General features: G+C 38.1%; 1 protein-coding gene across 1 annotated transcript; it reads right to left on the reverse strand.

Moving 5' to 3' along the window:
- Positions 1–11,643: 11,643 nt before the first annotated feature.
- On the reverse strand, positions 11,644–19,169 carry LOC135471936 (tubulin beta chain-like). Its single transcript, XM_064751380.1, has 4 exons — positions 18,893–19,169; positions 14,115–14,223; positions 13,538–13,893; positions 11,644–13,218 (listed from the first exon to the last, which is right to left on the reverse strand). Exons 1-4 carry the CDS (start codon positions 18,947–18,949, stop codon positions 12,400–12,402), a joined length of 1,341 nt encoding a protein of 446 aa, XP_064607450.1. The 5' UTR covers positions 18,950–19,169; the 3' UTR covers positions 11,644–12,399.
- Positions 19,170–19,480: the final 311 nt, after the last annotated feature.

Genomic DNA, 19,480 nt, shown 5'->3' on the forward strand with positions numbered 1-19,480 from the left:
TTCATAGCTTATTTTAATATTTGTATGTTTGTTTTATTTGATTAAAGTTTAATGCCATAAAAGCACCTTTCCCTTTTTGAGAAACTCCGGACCTTCAGCCCGAGACCTCTGTGGTCTTTGGGAGATTGAATACCGCGATAATATTCTCATTTATGGTCATTAAAACTTTTGCTCTATAGCTGATGTTGTTAGATATATTTGTAGTTACCAGGGGCCAATTCCAAAAAGACATCTCTGACCTTAGTCAAAACTCAAAAGTGTGTCCCAATGTTTAGTTTTCGTGGATGGAAGATGAAATTTTGACACGTTTGTGTTAATATAACATTGATGAGGTGGTCAAAATTTTAATTTGCAGGGCTCAACAATAAGCTCTAAAATCGTATTTCAAATTTTTGACTTAAGTCAAAACTGGCTATGTGGAATCGCCCCCAGGTTAATATACCCTGGGCTACGGAATATTATATGGTATATTGTATGGTAGTTATATGTGGCATAATAATTAGACAATAATTTCAAATTCTAGTACAACAGAATATCAGTCCGTGTACAACAACAACCTCACCCATTTCATAGGAATGAAACAAGTTGAAGAAAAAAATAAAAAAATATCATCAAAGCAATTCACAGCATGTAGGTTACATGTATCATTGAGCTTAGCCATTAAATAGCTCTTCATACCACTCAAGAGTTAAAATGGTCCTTCAAAATTCTAAAGCAGTCGAGCTGGTTCATTAATGATAACGTGGATGAATATTTTTTACAAGTAGATACAAAACTTTGCTGGTAGGTGTCAAAGCAGGCATATTGTCCTTATTCTGATCATAATTACAGTAAGCTCTTTTAATACATTTAATGTCTAATACTTTTTCCATTCAGAGAAATTTTAAAGATTCCTTCATCAGTAAAAAATAGATTGTAACATGCCCAGGCATTTTGACCTTTCAAGGGTGAAAAATGTCGAGATGATGGGAAATAGAACACAAACTACACTATGACATTTAAAACTTTTGGAGGTGCATGAACTTTTTGCACAACCATATAGACCAGTCTTCACATGTCCCTTTCTTTTGCCACTCCTGTGAATTTATGTATTATGCTACTTTTTTCTCACTCCACTGTTTTTCCTTCTCGAATTGCTCAGCTAATATTTACTGCATTCAAACTTTATAGGACCAAATCATCGGACGCGAAAAGGATACATAATCGACACTGACTGGCTGACAATGAATGAGGGTACCCAGGGTTAAACCCGGCAGCCTTGATCACGCCAGAAAATCCATATTGACTTTTCCACCTAAGGTAAAGGGTTTGTGAGCAAAATCAAGGAAAAGGCCACTTTACACGGATTACACTGATTAGCTGCATGCAATTTTTATTGACATAATTGTTTTCAGTTCGGTGACAGTTGATTTTGTTTCTTTCTGTCTAGATTCGCGATTCCCCACGAAGAAAACAAATTGTGCTTTAAATTGTTACTTTTTTATTGGCCGTACCACTTGATACATGCTGAAAACCCTGAGGCAACCGTGTTTAACAAGAAATTTAATTACAGTCTCATTTGCATATTAAATGAATTGTGAATTCATGTGAGTCTGACTTGCCAAGTCATTAACCACCCAAATACTGTCTCGATGAAAAAAACATCGGAGTTTGGCTCCGGAAATATAGGCTGTACGCGGCTATATTTGCAAAGAGTTTTAAAACTTAACATCCAAGCAATGCTCTAAAACATTACAACGTAATTTAACAAACTATTTTGTCTTTGGGAGAACGAATTAATAAAACGTAGACTAGAGATTGATTTGTTTGGTTGGTTGAATTATTTTTTTAATATAACAATGTACATTAAACAATGTAAATGAATGGATACGGGCAATGATAGATGAATAAGAGTGACGTATGAGTGATTTGATGTAGGGGAAGCAGGAGCTTACCCCTTAAGTATCAAAATGGGTATTAAATGAAAAGTAGTTAGAACTAATATTTCTTAAACACTGACAGAAGTTAAAACCTAGGTTATGCAACATGCCATAGAGCAGGTATCATGTTATATGGGCATACTTTCGTTTGTTAATTTGCACAAGCGTGAACAATTGCATAGCATATCATCTTTGGCTGCAAACATTTTCCTTTTGCCCGTAGCAAAAACCTCTTATTGGTCTAAATCAGCGTTTGCTAATTGTCCCATAAAAATACCCAACGGGGCTGCCGGCAGTGTACCGGAACAAACATATTTTTTTGCCTTAGTTACTGAACCATTTAAAACACTCTCCGCTATTGCAAATCCCGTGGCCAACAGATCAGGTGACACGGAAAAAGCAGTGGTTAAGTAACAGATAACATGAGTGTAAATGTTGTTATTAAAGTATAAAAGACATTGAGACACTCCTCAATTTCCTCCACCCAAAGAAACACTGACTTTCAAAAATCCTTGAGTACATGGTTAAATACAATAAAATAAACCAATAAATAAGTTGAAATATAAAGGAGTGACATATATGTTATAAAGTCGCGATTTATCAATAATAAAATATAACGTTACATAATTATAATTGCGAGTAATGAAAAGTTGAAAACTAAAATAACTTCATGCACTGGGAATTTGGATTACGAAAGGGTGACTGTTCACCTCCAAAACTGTAAATTCAGCTAGTGTTATCAATGCACGTGTTTCAAAATGTCAGTTCTACTCGATGGAAAAAGACGTAAAGCCATGTCCAGAGTCTAGCATTAATGAGGAACTTTCATTATTTTTACTCTTTAACACAACTTACTCCCATGTACGGCGCTACAATATGCCTTTTCAGAGATGGAGTAATGAACTAAAATGTATGGTGCGTGGTATGCTATAAGTCAAGTGCAACACCACAGAGAAGACGTAGTCGCTGACGCAGCACGAACCACTTTTCAAAGCTGTACATGAAATGCCGTTGAAAACGTTGCATTAGTATGTTATCCAACAAAATGTTGTGTTCTTATGTTTGCCTTGACTATATACATGTATACATCAAATCCCATTCGTTGTAGTCTGTTCATAGCCTGAAAATAAATATATAGTCTAATATATAGCCTATTACTGTGTGACTGAGCGCATATAGATATATTCCTCTCCGGTCGTGCGTGGGAAGGTCAGATAGCAACCTGCGGATGGCCGTGGGATTCCCCCAGACTGCCCGGTTTCCTCCCACCATGATGCTGGCCACCGTCGTATAAGTGAAATAATCTTGAGTACGGCGTAAAACACCAATCAAATAAATAAATAAACATATAGATATGCATATTGTAAAAACGTTATGCATATTGTTATGTCAGTTATGACATTCACAAAAGTTATAGGCAGGATATTTTTCTATACCTTTCGAAACAGGTTATCCTGAAGGGTCGAATCTGTGTTGTCCAATGAGAAACTTGAAAAAAAGATCGTCTCTGTTTGTTTTCTTTTAGATGACACGAGCTCAAGATTTCCCCTTGAGGGGTGATTTTCCACAATGTCTACTTTTGAAAAGAGAGATAACTAATTTTCCCTGAGGAAATGCAATGATATATAAAGATTTAAAATGACTTTTTTCATATAATTACACGTATATGTGTAGAATTATGCGTTGTATTCACGAGAAAGAGGTATCCTCAGCAGATATCCATAAAAGCTTAATGAATAACTGTTCAGTTGCCGTAAAATTGTTGTGTTCGGACAAAAAAAAAGGACGAAAAAGAAAATGGAGTCATTTGGAGTGAATATGACAAATGGTGAACCGCTTTCTACTGACGTGTATGTTTATCCTTCGTGTTTGTATTAGCTCGAGTAAGTGATTTGCATTCGATGGAGGTATTTATTTTCGTGTATTTATTTATCCCACTGAATACTGCAAAAATATTGTAAAGTTCTTGTAAAAATGTGATTCCTGGAACAATTCCTGTAAGATAAAAACTTGAGCCATTAGCTGTATTGCTCATGTAAACATTTCAAATCAATCATGTGCTCTAATACATTGTTTTCGAATTTGTACAGTACCTAAGTATTCGTTGAGAAACACCAAGGCACAAGAAGAACAAAGGAAACAAAAATAATAAACAGTTTATAAACTTAATTTTGTCACTTTGAAATGTTATGACACTACAGCATCACCAGTAGCTTTTAAGAAATTCGTCTTGAGACATACATTCGAAAGTTTCCTTTGGAACTAGTTAAAACCCATCAACATGTTTCCTCTGAATCCCAACTCAGTCATTAGTATGGGTATCGCTTTATCATAGTTCAAAGCTTGTTTAACCAATTGTAATCAGTTCACCTTATTGGCGCTAGTAGTATTTACTGATTTCTGCTCCGCTTTGGGCTATAACACCCCGTCCCTTTTCATCACTGAGACCTGGAGTGGCATTAAGTTACACTACTCGCCACAAGTGAAAGGTCACTTCAAATGTCAGCCTAAACCTTACTGTATTTAATCATGAGACCCAAAACAAACTTTAACCCTGCCGGTAAATTAACAGTAACAAGATGATGTCTTGCGCAACATCCATAAGTATATGGTTTGCGCACAAAGTTTCACTGTGTCGGTTGACATATGCCACTGGAGATGAAGACGAGTCACGAAAAAACATCCTCATTTCAAGTTGTACGTTTGATTTAAAGAACAACAGTTTCAGTTCAGTTTTAATCCAAAATTTAATTATGCTCTGTAAAAAAATCGGGGAAATCATGGCGGTGTTTTTCGACTTCATGAAAAAAGGACAAATCAAATCATTCGGGGAACTCTTGAGTACTAGATTACAATGTTCGTTATGTAGGTAGGAGACATGTAGTATCTTAACTCATCCCGGTGAAGTCTAACCATATATAGTGTCACTGTGTGAAGACATCCATTTGACACAGAACAACAGGCCTCTTATACAGACCTGTTAGGTATAGCCTCCTCGCCATGTTTTCACGCAAACTAGAGAAATTCAAGCTATGCCCCACATAGCACGCATTAAAACGGGGCTTGCGTTTAACTTAAAAGAGGGCATAGTACGACATGGCACATCTATCACCGGCAGATGGCGTTAGTAATGGTATAAGGGCAAAGCAGTAACACCTCCATTGTTCAGGGCTGCCAGTGCGAGTATTGCGAGTATCACGAAAGAATGTCGTGTAAGACTGAAACAAATAGACTAATTGAGCTGAGCAACATGTCGCCTAGTTATTTCAAAGAAGATCTCGTCAACCTTATATGTTGTACAGGGGTTATAGCCTGCGTGAATATGATGTTTAAAAGAAAACACGCATTATTCCTGGCTAAGCGGTTTGGCGAAGTACAGGCCTACTTTGACCCGATCGATCTATCACGGAATTTATAGAGAATTTATTATGTTGAATTGATCCATACCGGTACACAACGGTTATACGCCTCAATGAATTAATAACGAAAACAATTAAATTTAATAAATTAGCTCAATGGTAACGAAGTCTTTTAGTGCTGTAAGCAAAATAACGTTGTCCCTCGGCTATGTATTCACCTATTATACAATGCCATGCTCTTATATACCTACGTGGTTCTATCTGGATATTACAATAACTGATACTGACAACAAACTAACTTGCATGTAATGGGATCATATAAGACTCTACTGTACTGTGTTGTAAGTGACGTGCATAACCTACTTCGAGCTGACGCGCTTAAAATAACATTTAGCCGAGGTATATGTGGGAGCATGTTTTGTTTACAGAGACCTGTCTCATTCATTAAAGTACGAATGTCGTTCAACTAATGGCTGTGTATTAAACAGGCGTGTGGTTGGTATGGCATGCGTAGGGATTGTTTTGACACCTTCCACAATCCTTAAAACATGTCTCATGTGCACCGTCAGTAACCGACCTTTCCAAACTTTCAAATTACGTAAAACTGTTTTATATGCTGATTTCAGTAAAATCAAACTAAAAGTGCACAAATTACACTGAACGTTGCTATTTCATTTGCGAAAAGGTTGAGGAATTTGAGTATGTTTCTTCAACGGAATAACATAACTGTTTTTCTCTGGGCAACGATCTTTAGTTCGTTTCAAAAATATTACATTTTAAATCAGTTGGGTCCGTCTTCCTAACTGAGTCAAAGAGTCTCTAATATTCTGCCTATTTGGTGGAAAGAACCATGTAGCACACAAGAATTACAATGTAACCGCTCGGTTTCTCTTGTACACATGCAGCCAGTTTGCGTCGGCTTTGCTGAGCGAGAAGAAAGTCCAATTCAACTTTAAGGTATATATCAGTACTCTTTTCATGCTACTGTTTACTAAATATGATGACAACACATCAGTCTGAACAATTTTACACCAATGACGTGTAATAAACTGCGCATTTTTACCTATTTCTGATTAAGCCATGGTGCTTTAGAGGTTCTAAGTTGTTTCCTTTTAGGCATTTACATGAACAATTTAAATAAAACTGTGAGGTAAACTGACAAGAGGTAGAATTTTATTGCTTTTATTTACCATTACTTGTCGGTAGTGCCGTTTTACATCCCCAACTCCCGCCCCCTTTCACAATCCCTGGTGTAGTTACACGTGTCTGTTATATACCTGCATAAAACACAATTTTGGTGGTGAATTAAGCATCCCTGAGGCCTGGTCCCTTCTGCTTTGTTTTCATGTTGTTGTTTATTAAATGTGATGACCACATATTATTCTGAGTCATTCTAGATCAGTGACATGTAATAATTAAAATTAATATCACTGCACCTTTTCTTTTATCGAATTCTGCTGAAGCCGTAATGCTACAGGGCGTTTAAGTTGCTACTTTTTAAGCACTTGCATGTGAATAGTTGCAACAAAACCCTAACAAAGGCAAATTGACAGGATGTAGTCTTGCATATCCAATTGGCTGTTACAGACCTGGCGTGATGTTTTCATTTGTGTTAGCCGCCTATTAAGAAATTCAGATAAGCACAGGCACTTGGGAATGATCAGTGAAGAAAAACAAAATATAAGGCACCCAAAGGTAGAGAAATAAAATGATAACATCTAAAACCTGCACTCAAAGAAATGATAACATCCAAAGTCTGTATCCGCAGAGAATGATAATATCCAAATTCTGCATCCAAAGAGAATGACAACATTGAAAGCCTGCATCCAAAGAGAATGATAACATCCAAAGTGTGCATCCAAAGAGAATGACAACAACCAAAGCCTGCATCCATAGAGAATGATAACATCCAAAGTGTGCATCCAAAGAGAATGACAACAACCAAAGCCTGCATCCATAGAGAATGACAGCATTCAAAGTATGCATCCATAGAGAATGATAACATTCAAAGTGTGCATCCAAAGAGAATGACAACATTGAAAGCCTGCATCCAAAGAGAATGATAACATCCAAAGTGTGCATCCAAAGAGAATGACAACAACCAAAGCCTGCATCCATAGAGAATGACAGCATTCAAAGTATGCATCCATAGAGAATGATAACATTCAAAGTGTGCATCCAAAGAGAATGACAACAACCAGAAGCCTGCATCCAAAGAGAATGATAACATCCAAAGTGTGCATCCAAAGAGAATGACAACAACCAAAGCCTGCATCCATAGAGAATGACAGCATTCAAAGTATGCATCCATAGAGAATGATAACATTCAAAGTGTGCATCCAAAGAGAATGACAACAACCAGAAGCCTGCATCCATAGAGAATGACAACAACCAAAGCCTGCATCCATAGAGAATGACAACATTGAAAGCCTGCATCCAAAGAGAATGATAACATCCAAAGTGTGCATCCAAAGAGAATGACAACAACCAAAGCCTGCATCCATAGAGAATGGCAGCATTCAAAGGGTGCATCCATAGAGAATGATAACATCCAAAGTGTGCATCCAAGAAGAATGACAACAACCAAAGCCTGCATCCATAGAGAATGACAGCATTCAAATTCTGCATCCATAGAGAATGATAACATCCAAATCCTACATCCCAAGAAAATGACAACGTCTAAAATCTACATCCAAAGAGAATGACAACACCTAAAGTCTGCATTCAAAGAAAATGACAATAACCAAAGCCTGCATCCATAGAGAATGACAGCATTCAAATTCTGCATCCATAGAGAATGATAACATCCAAAGTGTGCATCCAAAGAGAATGACAGCATTCAAAGTGTGCATCCATAGAGAATGATAACATCCAAAGTGTGCATCCATAGAGAATGACAGCATTCATAGCTTGCATCCAAAGAAAATGTTAACTTCCAAATCCTACATCCCAAGAAAATGACAACATCTAAAATCTACATCCAAAGAGAATGACAACACCTAAAGTCTGCATTCAAAGATAATGATAACATCCAAAGCCTGCATCCAAAGATAATGATAACATCCAAAGGCTGTATCCAAAGGGAATGATAACATCCAAAGTCTGCATCCAAAGGGAAAGACAACATCCAAAGTCTGCATCCAAAGATAATAATAACATTCAAAGTCTGCATCCAAAGGGAAAGACAACATCCAAAGTTTGCATCCAAAGATAATAATAACATCCAAAGTCTGCATCCAAAGGGAAAGACAACATCCAAAGTCTGCATCCAAAGATAATAATAACATCCAAAATCTGCATCCAAAGGGAAAGACAACATCCAAAGTCTGCATCCAAAGATAATAATAACATCCAAAGTCTGCATCCAAAGTGAATGATAACATCCAAAATCTGCATCCATAGAGAATGACAACATCCAAAGTCCATATCGAAAGAAATTGATAACATTGAAAAAAGAAAACATGCAGGCTTGATATAGTCAGCAAATATAGAGAGATATCATACAGACAAAGGTGATATGTGATTATGTGATTTTGTCATTATTAAAATGTGGATATAAATAATTAATAGAAACTATCGCAATGAAACTTACGAAACGATAATCATTTTTCTAGTGAATTTCCGGCACTTAAAGTGAAAATTTTCGATACTGCCTTGAGTGAGACACAAATCACAACTTTAATAGGGTGTCTAGCCCTATTCAATAGATATTGATGTATTCCCTGATGATAATGGCAGGTCATAATCATCTTAATTATCTTTCATCTCTAAGTGTAATAATACTGTTACTGTGTTCTTGGAAAGTTTTGTGTCTTGTGTTCTATTCGATGCAGGGAAAAGCTTTATTTTATTTATTTGATTAGTCTTTAACTTTCAACATTATTTATGGAAACTTTACTTTTGGGTAATAAGAGATGCCCAAATGTTAAAAGCTGTGCTTAAACTGAAGCTGCGTTCCTCATTTCAATAATGCAACAGAGGGGATTCAGATCACTAAGACATATATGTGGCCTATATCACCAAGTGCTTAGATCCATCTTACAGCAGCAAAGAGTAAGGCATGTAACTCTTGCAGATAATTATATGCGGCCAATGGTGGTCATGTAGAGTAGTAAGTGTTACCCAAAGTATAATCATTTTGCTGGTTTACACTATGTTATTGCCCATTTTGTGCCCATTGCTTAATAAGAATTTATTTACTTCTACAGTGATATGTTTATGTAAACATTGCCCTGTTTAGAGATGAGTTAGTATTTGCACAAGGTAATGTGCAAATGTGTGATGTTCCCAGATTGGTATAGGTATAATTAGACGTAAACCGGGTCCTCGATGGCTTAGTGATCTAAGGCGTAGCTCGTTGATGTAGATCACATACTCCTGATTGGTCTCGTGCTCGAATCAGTCGCCTGCGGATCTGTGTTACGGGATTTGTCTAATGCTTGCACATTTTCCTCTTCACAGTATGGGCAGTTTCCCGCCCTCTACCCATCTATCTATACACACGAATTATACGACACACCTTACTGTATATATCGGGGGCGAGGGAGGTGGGGGAGGGGGGGCTATCCCTGGTCTGTTAATAATATATATATACGAATTTGGGGATTGCTCAATCTTAAACAAGAAGTCCAAAGTCCAAACAGGCTAACCAACACCACTGTCTGATAAGGTCAGGTGAAAGAACAAAGAAGAAAATAAAAAACACGAGTATGGTCGTCATCATTGGCCATGCACAAGCCATGTGACTACAGGTTTGTTACCTTATGGGCACCTCGACGCAATGCTCTGAAACATGCATATGTCAGGTCTACCCGTCATGTTATTACACTATGGGTACCATTTGCTACCAATAATGTAATAATGTTACACTACACTCACAAAGAATCTCGAAGGATTGAATAAACTGATTTATATGTTTGATTGGTATTTTACGCCACATCCAAGAATATTTCATTTATGCGACGGCGACCAACCACATGATGGAAGGAAACCGAGCACAGACTAGATCAAACCCGACACAATCCGCAGGTTGCTGGTCAAAGCATTATAACAGTTAATTTCATGTATAAATAGTGTTTTGATCCTTTATGTATTATATATACATATTATGAATATAGCAAATTATTAATGCTGAAGCCGACATAGAGAATGTCAAAATTAGCACACAAGGATGATATTTTAAAAAAACACACAATTCTTTTCATAATTTGATTTCCGATCGCAATACTAAGTCTTGGCGCTAAATCAGTTAAGTGAAAAAAGTATAAACGTGGCAGACATGATTCAGAATAGAGCAGAAAGTAACAAAGAACCCCTGCCAAAAAGAATCTAGTTAATAGATGACTGCTCTGCTATCATGTGCTATTTTGTTCAATCACCTTGATATTTCACTCATACTTTGTGTGACAATTTGTTCTTGCTATCAAACAGGTTACCAATATCTATGACTAATTTGTGGCATAAACTGACAATTATTATCCAGGTTATACAGGTTTAGATATCCTGAGCTGTATTATGCTGGGAATTATGTTTCATTCACGACTGAGAGGTTTACGTAGAGCACCTGTATAACACACAACAGCAAGCAGAGTAAAACAAGAAAAGCAAGAACAATGTGATACTTGGCAAATTGTAACATATAGACGGTCGTATTCAGTTTACCTCTCATAGAGTTTTATAACAAAAGGCTATTTAACTTATAAGACTGTAAGTTTCATGAGTGAATAAAAGAGAAATGTCCGTAGTGAACCACAAACTTTTGAAAAGTAACTTTCCCATAAGTGATGCACATTGTTTACACGCAGAGCAATTTCAACACATGCTCCATAATGCTGGGAGACAAATAATCAATGAGCATATATGCCTCCTAAATGGTACTTTGGGTCGCGTCACTGCAAACCCTGGATGAGAACACTAAAGGCACTGGAATCTCTAAAATTTCTTATTTTAGACACATTGGGTGTCTTGCAATTCATATGTAACCATCTCGCCATGACGCGGATCTACATTTCAGCGGTAATGACATGTTTTGATAGAACAGAGTTCTGAGAGTTGTTTCCCCTTAATCTTCTCTCTTTCTAAACTTTTCAGTACATTTTCATGTACAACAGACACGTAAGCCGATTAACACAAGACATGTAACCTGTATTTTTGCCGTGTGATTGTCCACAGTAGGCCTAATGTGATTTAAACTATACTTTTAGTTTCATTTCATGTAGGTGTAGAGGTTTGTCCAAGGAGTTTGATGTATGCTTGCAAGCTGTTGTAAAATAATGTTGGCCTATGTACGTTACCACTTTCGGCCGCCTATACCCAGGCTCTGATACAGGATACTTCTGGCTTAAGAGATGAGAAGAAACAACACATTTTAACATTTATTGAATTTTGAGCCTTGCTTTATTTCTTTGTACCACGTTACCGCCATACCATGTATACATAATGTAATATATATCTTAAGATTGTTGCAAGCACCACAAGAGACAAAATTTATAAATTCCAAAGCAAGACTACACGTACATGTATATGAAGATGGAAGACAAAAATTCTCCACAATAACTGTTTGAATCGCATATATGTATATCTTTATATATTTAAAGCCTGTTTTCGTACCTAATTTCCAACTAGAGAGCGCCATTTCTGACAATGATTAAAGCACTGTTCCTTTTCATTACGACTGTCCAGTTGAAAAGCCTTGTTGGATTTAGAAAATTAGACACGCTATCCTGGCCTCGATATAAAGGCTATCTCTTTGTGAGAAAACTCCTTGTCAACTAAGTATCTAGCAAACAGTCTTGCAAATATTAACATCATTGCAAAAGAAAATATATCGACGCCTACCTTCTTCTTGAATAGAATTTCTTTCAATTTTTTCTGTTCTCCATTTGAAAATCTTTATATTATATCATCTGACATCTATTTGACGTTTAGGCAAAGACGTATAAGGCAAGTCATAGATAATTAAATTTTTTCGGGCATGGAAAACAAGTGCGAGAGATGGACAAATACAGTTCATCTCTATACCCGAAAATAGGTTTGTAACGAGTCACAAATGTTATATAGCCTACGATATTGACCAGTAAAGCAGAATGATAGAGTTTCAGGATGATACCATCACACGACGTCTACACAGTTTCCTCGCCTTCTTCTGCCTCCTCATCGTCATATTCGTCGTCAGCCGTGGCGTCTTGGTACTGTTGGTACTCAGACACCAAGTCGTTCATGTTGGATTCGGCCTCAGTAAACTCCATCTCGTCCATACCTTCGCCAGTGTACCAATGGAGGAAAGCCTTACGACGGAACATGGCTGTGAATTGCTCTGAGATTCTCTTGAACAGCTCTTGGATTGCCGTGCTGTTTCCTACAAAAGTTGCAGACATTTTCAATCCTCTTGGTGGTACATCGCACACAGCCGTCTTGACGTTGTTGGGAATCCATTCGACAAAGTAGCTGCTGTTCTTGTTCTGTACGTTTAGCATCTGCTCGTCGACTTCTTTCATGGACATACGACCACGAAACATGGCTGCCACAGTCAGGTAACGGCCGTGGCGAGGATCGCAGGCAGCCATCATGTTTTTGGAATCGAACATCTGCTGGGTGAGTTCTGGCACCGTTAGGGCTCGGTACTGCTGGCTTCCACGTGAGGTGAGAGGGGCAAATCCGGGCATGAAAAAGTGGAGACGGGGGAAGGGTACCATGTTGACAGCCAGTTTACGAAGGTCAGCGTTGAGTTGGCCGGGGAATCGCAGACAGGTGGTCACACCGGACATTGTAGCCGAGACCAGATGGTTCAAGTCTCCGTAGGTCGGAGTAGTCAACTTGAGCGTGCGAAAGCAGATGTCGTACAGGGCCTCGTTGTCAATGCAGAACGTCTCATCAGTGTTCTCAACGAGTTGATGTACAGACAGGGTAGCATTATAAGGCTCAACCACTGTATCAGATACCTTCAACATGTCCAAGAAATACTTGACTTAATAATTAATTGAGATGTCGTCAGGATGATGTCAAGTGACAAAACCAGAAAAGTCTGAACTATTTCAGAATTTTATCTGAATGTGTAAGTTTGTTTAAGAGAAATATGTGTATACAAGTCCACGGTTTCCCGATTCAATACCTTATTTAAGATTTTATAGTACTGTTGTCTCACATTTACACAAACAGTAATCAAAAGGTTACAATTTGGTATGTACATGTCAATCATGAAAGAAGGACATAACAAAATTTCAGTTGTAAATTCGGCAAAATTTCTACTCATGGAAATACCTTGGGAGATGGCATGACTGAGAATGTTGTCATGATCCTGTCTGGGTATTCTTCTCGGATCTTACTGATCAACAGTGTGCCCATGCCAGACCCTGTACCCCCGCCTAAGGAATGGGTCAGCTGGAAACCTTGCAGACAGTCACAGTTTTCACTCTCTTTCCTGACAACATCTAGTACTGTGTCGACTAGTTCAGCCCCTTCGGTGTAATGACCTTTGGCCCAGTTGTTCCCCGCTCCAGATTGGCCGAAGACAAAGTTGTCTGGTCGGAACAACGTGCCAAAAGGTCCGGACCGCACTGAATCCATGGTTCCGGGCTCCAAGTCCAACAAAACCGCTCTTGGTACATACTTTCCCCCTAAAACATATAATAACTCTTAAAGCACAAAGAGAAAAGCCAAGCTTTCGTTTTTCCTTGTTGGCGTTTAATCGGGATATATAGTAAACGGAACAGATTTTAATATTGTACATGTTATTCGCTTGGATAAGTGTTAGTATTATATAAATCTGATGTCTTTCACATGTCTAGTAAATTATTGTTGGAAGACACTTGGAATTTCGTTTGCATTCCAACCATACCCGTGGCTTCATTAAAGTAGACATTGATTCTCTCCAGCTGTATGTCGTTGTCCCCATGATACACCCCGGTAGGGTCAATTCCGTGCTCATCAGATATCACCTCCCAAAACTGGAAAGACAGAGATGCAACATCCATTGATATGAATATCACCACATTTAATACATGAACAGTTAGAATCCAAACGCAACGAAGCTTGTACATAGCTGATTATTGACAACTTCCAGACTAGCTTGGTACACCATTCTGGATACTGATTTAATACGCAGGTTTTGAGATACGACGTCACGACAATATTCATTGCGACCCTTTACGGCAAAGTAGAGTCAATCTGCCCATTTTAACGTGGGGGTGGTGTAAAGAATATAGAATATTAGTTTAAAAGAATTAGATTGATTTTCGAATTATGTTCTTGGGAGGGTTTGGGTTCCCAATGTCGCAAAAGTAATGATGTTCACTGTCATCATGCAAAATAGGCAAGTGCGCCCTACTGTGCCACAAAGTGGCGACACCATTTTGCACTGGGACGTGATTCCGTTGTAATGACGTAACTTGAAAACTGCCTATTCATACGCCTACAACATTCATTGCGTCTTGAGGTGTTGGTGTTGATTTGGATACTTGCTATTATTAAAAATAAATTTGTCCAAAATATGAATGCAACCTGCCGATCATGGGTTTCCCCGGGATTGGCCGTATTTCCCCAAATCATATAACGCTGGCCGCCGTCGTATAAGTTAACTATTCTTTAGCATGGCGTAAAACAGCAATGAAATGAATGAAATATGAATGCTAGGAATACTTAAAAAGTATAAAATAAGTAGTGCAAAGAACTGTATAAGTAGTAACTCCCTTGTTTTCACCGCCTGCTCTTAGTAATAAGATATTTTTTCTAAAAAAGCTTTTGCATGGTTTTCAGTACTAAGAACTCGAAATATAAAATATCGTTAACAAAAAGGCCGAAGGTTGGCAATAAAAGTAAATTATTAGCTGTTGTAAAAGTCAACTCCAATAAGGAGTAGTGGGCCGCTGATAGGTCCCAAGCCCTACAATATTGATACTTTGTTACAAACAGGCTTTACAAATAGTGTGTGTATCAGTAAAGAAAATTGCTCTCAGTTACAGGTGGCTTTCCCAGCACCCCCTAACCCCAAACCCAGCATTTTAAGTATTGCAATATAAGGATTAAGGAAACATCTTACCGTAATGCCATCATTCCCACAGTTTCCATACCTTTCCGTTTTCTGTGTTAAGTTTGTATCATATACAGAAAGCGTATTTGTTGTGAAACTGCTCACCGTCTCGGAAACAAATTCGACACAAAACTCAAATCATTAGAAACTTGGAGAAAAAAAAAACAGGTATATAGTCTTGTAGCGGAGTCCAAAAATCTGTATAAGTGGCGACAAACAGTTGGCTTACTTATAATGGTTACCAATAGTCTAATTCTAATTTCTGACAGTGAAAGTGACTGATTCCTCTAAAGGGCGTAAGGAGTCACGGGAGAGGCTTACGGCGGTGTGAAATATATGGACAATCGATATTTGCCTAGTCCTACGATGCTAAAGGCCGCTGTGTTACAACTTCTCTGCGACATTAACATATCCATGACAATGACTCATGTTGCCGGTGACTGTATTCACCATGACACTGATGCTGTTGGGTGTAGTCAAATCCAGACTGTAATTCATGTATATTTACGTATTCACTTAACAATATTCATAACTAAAATGCATGTGTCTTATAGATTTACAAACATTTTTCGGCTCTACCTATAGCTTATTGTAACTGATAATATTACACTGAATGATACATATACCGGATGTAGAATCTGAAATAAATCTACTTGTACATCTACTGAAATGTAGCTTAAATTTAAAATTTATGATTCCTTTAAAAAAACAGTATTTTTTTGAGCTATTTAGCAAAAACAAGAGAATATCTCAAAGCACCTTCATGAGAAATTTAGGAAGCTGACATCAATTTCTGTTCACAAAATTCATTAGGTGGAGATTTTTACACAGAAACTAAGCCAAATGCTCACGGGTAAATGCCTTAAACTCTCGAACGGGTTGAACCCAAGTCTTAAATACACAGCATGAGAGTGTCGCTTACGCTATATGATAGTGCTTTGAAAATTCTAGGTCAATGCATGCAGGAGTCTTCAGAGTTTAAGCATGCCCTGTCACATTTCGATAGCAAAGCATATTATTACACTTGATCGTTTCCTGTGCGACCCGAAGTACAGGCCAACGGAACATACACAATAAAACGCGTATAATGTATGGTATTAATACATTAAGGCAATTGCTTGGAGTCTTGCTTGGCATTTGCAGTGGTGTGGATAATTATTATGCAAAGACGTTATTGATTTCTAGGACGTTTCCGGGAAAGAGTCGTCAGAACTCCTCTGTGTAATAGCTCCGTATTAGGTTAAAGCAATGAATGACAAAGGGGCCAGCCGTCAAAATTATGTGACTGAATGAAAGGATGAGTACTGTTTTTTTTTCTGTGTCATACTCGATGATAACGGCACATCCACGATGTTGTGGATACAGCTATACAATGCACGAGCATCCACACAGATTGTAACAACATGATATTTCATTTCTGGAAAAACAGGGAGAGAATGTGTGGGACGTTCTGGACAGATGCATCCATGGATGCCTGATTGGGACTGACTGCTCACTGCATTAATTGTCTGGAATGTAACCATGGATCTCGTCGAAACACGCCGAGATGCCAGGCTTGTCTAAGCACCAAGGTATTGTCCCAGCTGTTACAGCAGGTCTGGTAATAACTAGGATAGAGGAAGATTTGTTGATATTGCACACCAAATACTGTAGGCAATAAAACATATTTAACAAAACAAAGCCAACAATCGGCATCTATATTTTCAACATTAGAAACTGCTGACTGCTTCTTTGTATAAATCCGTCTTAATTTCGTACTTTGTATACTTCCTTGTTTTTCTGTGGAAATTGGTCTTGTGATTATTGGCTTGGAACGTCCATTTTTGTTGACGTTTGGTATACGAATGTGTGTTTTGAGGCCTATGCTGTTTGACAGTCGCCATGTATTAACCGTCTTGCCTTGAAAAAGTATTAACGGTGCTGATTGCCTAGCCAGAGTAGACTAACCAAATGAAAGTTTTCAACCCTTAACAATTGCAGAGTGCACATACTGTTTAAAATGTCAGACAACCAATTTACACTACCAGCAGGCGATAAGAGGCCTATGAACAGGAGGCGGAGTGGCAGTTAGGCTCTATACAAAACACTACACACGTTAACGTTACACGAGTAGGCATCTGGCAATTTGGGCTAGGTGGATTATGTTTGGACAGATGGAAATAATGCTGCTGTAAACGTTTTATAAAAAAATGCATTCTTAAAAAAAATCTTACTGCCAGTAAGCATGCTGCATCAGTTGTTCACAGCGAATTTCAAGTCGTGTGCAGTAAGAAACTCTTTTTATACACGTTATCTTTGTAAGAATTTTCTTATCTTATAAAACATGCATCTTGGTTTCATGTTTGTCAGGCTTTTTAGCTGGACAAGGTTTGCAGACATTCATCATATTTATCAGTGTTACATGCAGGGCTATAACTCATGCGTTTTTCATCATGTGTATCCTCGCATACATAAAAGTATATCATTGTATAGTGGCAAATCATAATACTTCAAGAAATGATTGAATGTTTTAAGAATCGGTTTCGCACTCACTTTGGAAATATCCATTCGCTTCAATATATGAATATATATGAACGTTAAGTTTAACTCAAGGCTATGTGTTGTATAAACATTCTTGTTTATTACATAAATATGGCGATTTCATTAACAGCTGCAATCAGTGCGCGACTGAAATACCTATAATTGTATATTCTGCAAAATATACTACAAAGCCCATAAAGCATTGAATGTCTTCGCTACATCACTTAAAACTGACGACTGCTTTCCTAAGTCTGATATTCGTTTGGGATCTGATGTTTTAGATTGTTTGGGAAAGTGTCGATTAGTAGCGCCCTTTCTTGGACTACGAGTGATATTCAAACGACGAGTGATATGTCGACCATGTCGCCCACATTCACACTGGTTTCATTAAAGAGGATTGAGGTTCATCTAGAGAGTTGCTTCATTATTGTGCTCCTATTCAACAGAGATACAGTTTAATATAAATTAAGACACTCAAACTGATTAAGAAAAAGTAACCAACCTGAAAGACATCTCATGAAACGTCTCATAACATTCAAAATAGTTTCAACCAGTATTTTTTTTACATTTATTATAGACTTGCTTCAATTTATAGGTTGAAGGTGTGAAAACAAATTAAATCTATACATCAAAAGTGAACTGCACGCCGTAGAGAATTTGATAGTCTTTGTAATGAATGTACGTGGGCCTACAGTTAAACTTTCATCCAGAAACAAACTTAAAATACATACCAAACAGTTCAGAATGGTTTTCAGAGTGGATATAGGCTTACATTACCCTGGTAGAGCAGGCTACACTAGCAATACATCTGAGGTGTATTTGATCTACTTACAGCCACCGATTTCTGTCTACGTAGAGAACTACAAGGATTGCTGAGCTAGAATAAGCATCAGGGAAGCGGCATCTATATTTAGATCGGATGCGCACATCTGTTTGGGTCTTAACAGTACCTATCATAGAATTTAAAGTCAAAGTGATGGGTATATTTTACACTCTAATCATATAACGGGACTCTCCGTTACCCAAAACAGTGAGATTTTACTGTGAAACACACACACTGTACCCACCTTGGAGCCGATCTGATTGCCACACTGGCCAGCTTGGATATGGACAATTTCTCTCATTATGCTCAACCCTTTAAACGCCTTCTCGGTTGTACGCGATGTCCCTGACACAGATCCGACGGAAGAGGCTGGAAGCTGCTGCTGTTTTTACTGCAGCCAATTATTTCCTGGGCCGTTGGGTTTGTCGGTTAGCTGAACTCTTTCGGCTGTATGGTCGCTGAATATATACTGTACCAGTTCAGTGTACCATGCACCCTCCGTTCGTTTATGCAGATGTTTCCACTAAAACCACATTGAGCGCTGATTCAGTTCGCCGACAGGGACGCCTCACTCACCCGGAGTCTGGGCATAATCATCCCTCCGCTGAGATCACTCTCGCACTATGTTATGTTCTCTGATAATGCATGGATTCACTGAGTCATCGCCGGCTAGTACTGGGATGTTGATAGCGAATGTGATAAACGGAACGCGAAACAAACCCAGGCTTAGCTCTACCGCCATGGCGATTAGAGTCTTTCGGAGTGACAAGTCATCCCGCCGTCATGGAAAATTGAACGGATACACATGCTTTTATCCAAAAAAAAAAAGAAT

Source organism: Liolophura sinensis, chromosome 7 (genome assembly GCF_032854445.1).
Source record: "Liolophura sinensis isolate JHLJ2023 chromosome 7, CUHK_Ljap_v2, whole genome shotgun sequence".
Classification (NCBI taxonomy): Eukaryota; Metazoa; Mollusca; class Polyplacophora; order Chitonida; family Chitonidae; genus Liolophura; species Liolophura sinensis.

Coding starts and splice junctions, on each gene's coding strand:
- LOC135471936 (XM_064751380.1), bottom strand. CDS start 18,949: ATGAGAGAAATTGTCCATATCCAAGCTGGCCAGTGTGGCAATCAGATC. Junction 14,224..18,892: donor GCAATCAGATCGGCTCCAAG/GTGGGTACAGTG, acceptor CTGTCTTTCCAG/TTTTGGGAGGTGATATCTGA. Junction 13,219..13,537: donor CAGTCATGCCATCTCCCAAG/GTATTTCCATGA, acceptor GACATGTTGAAG/GTATCTGATACAGTGGTTGA.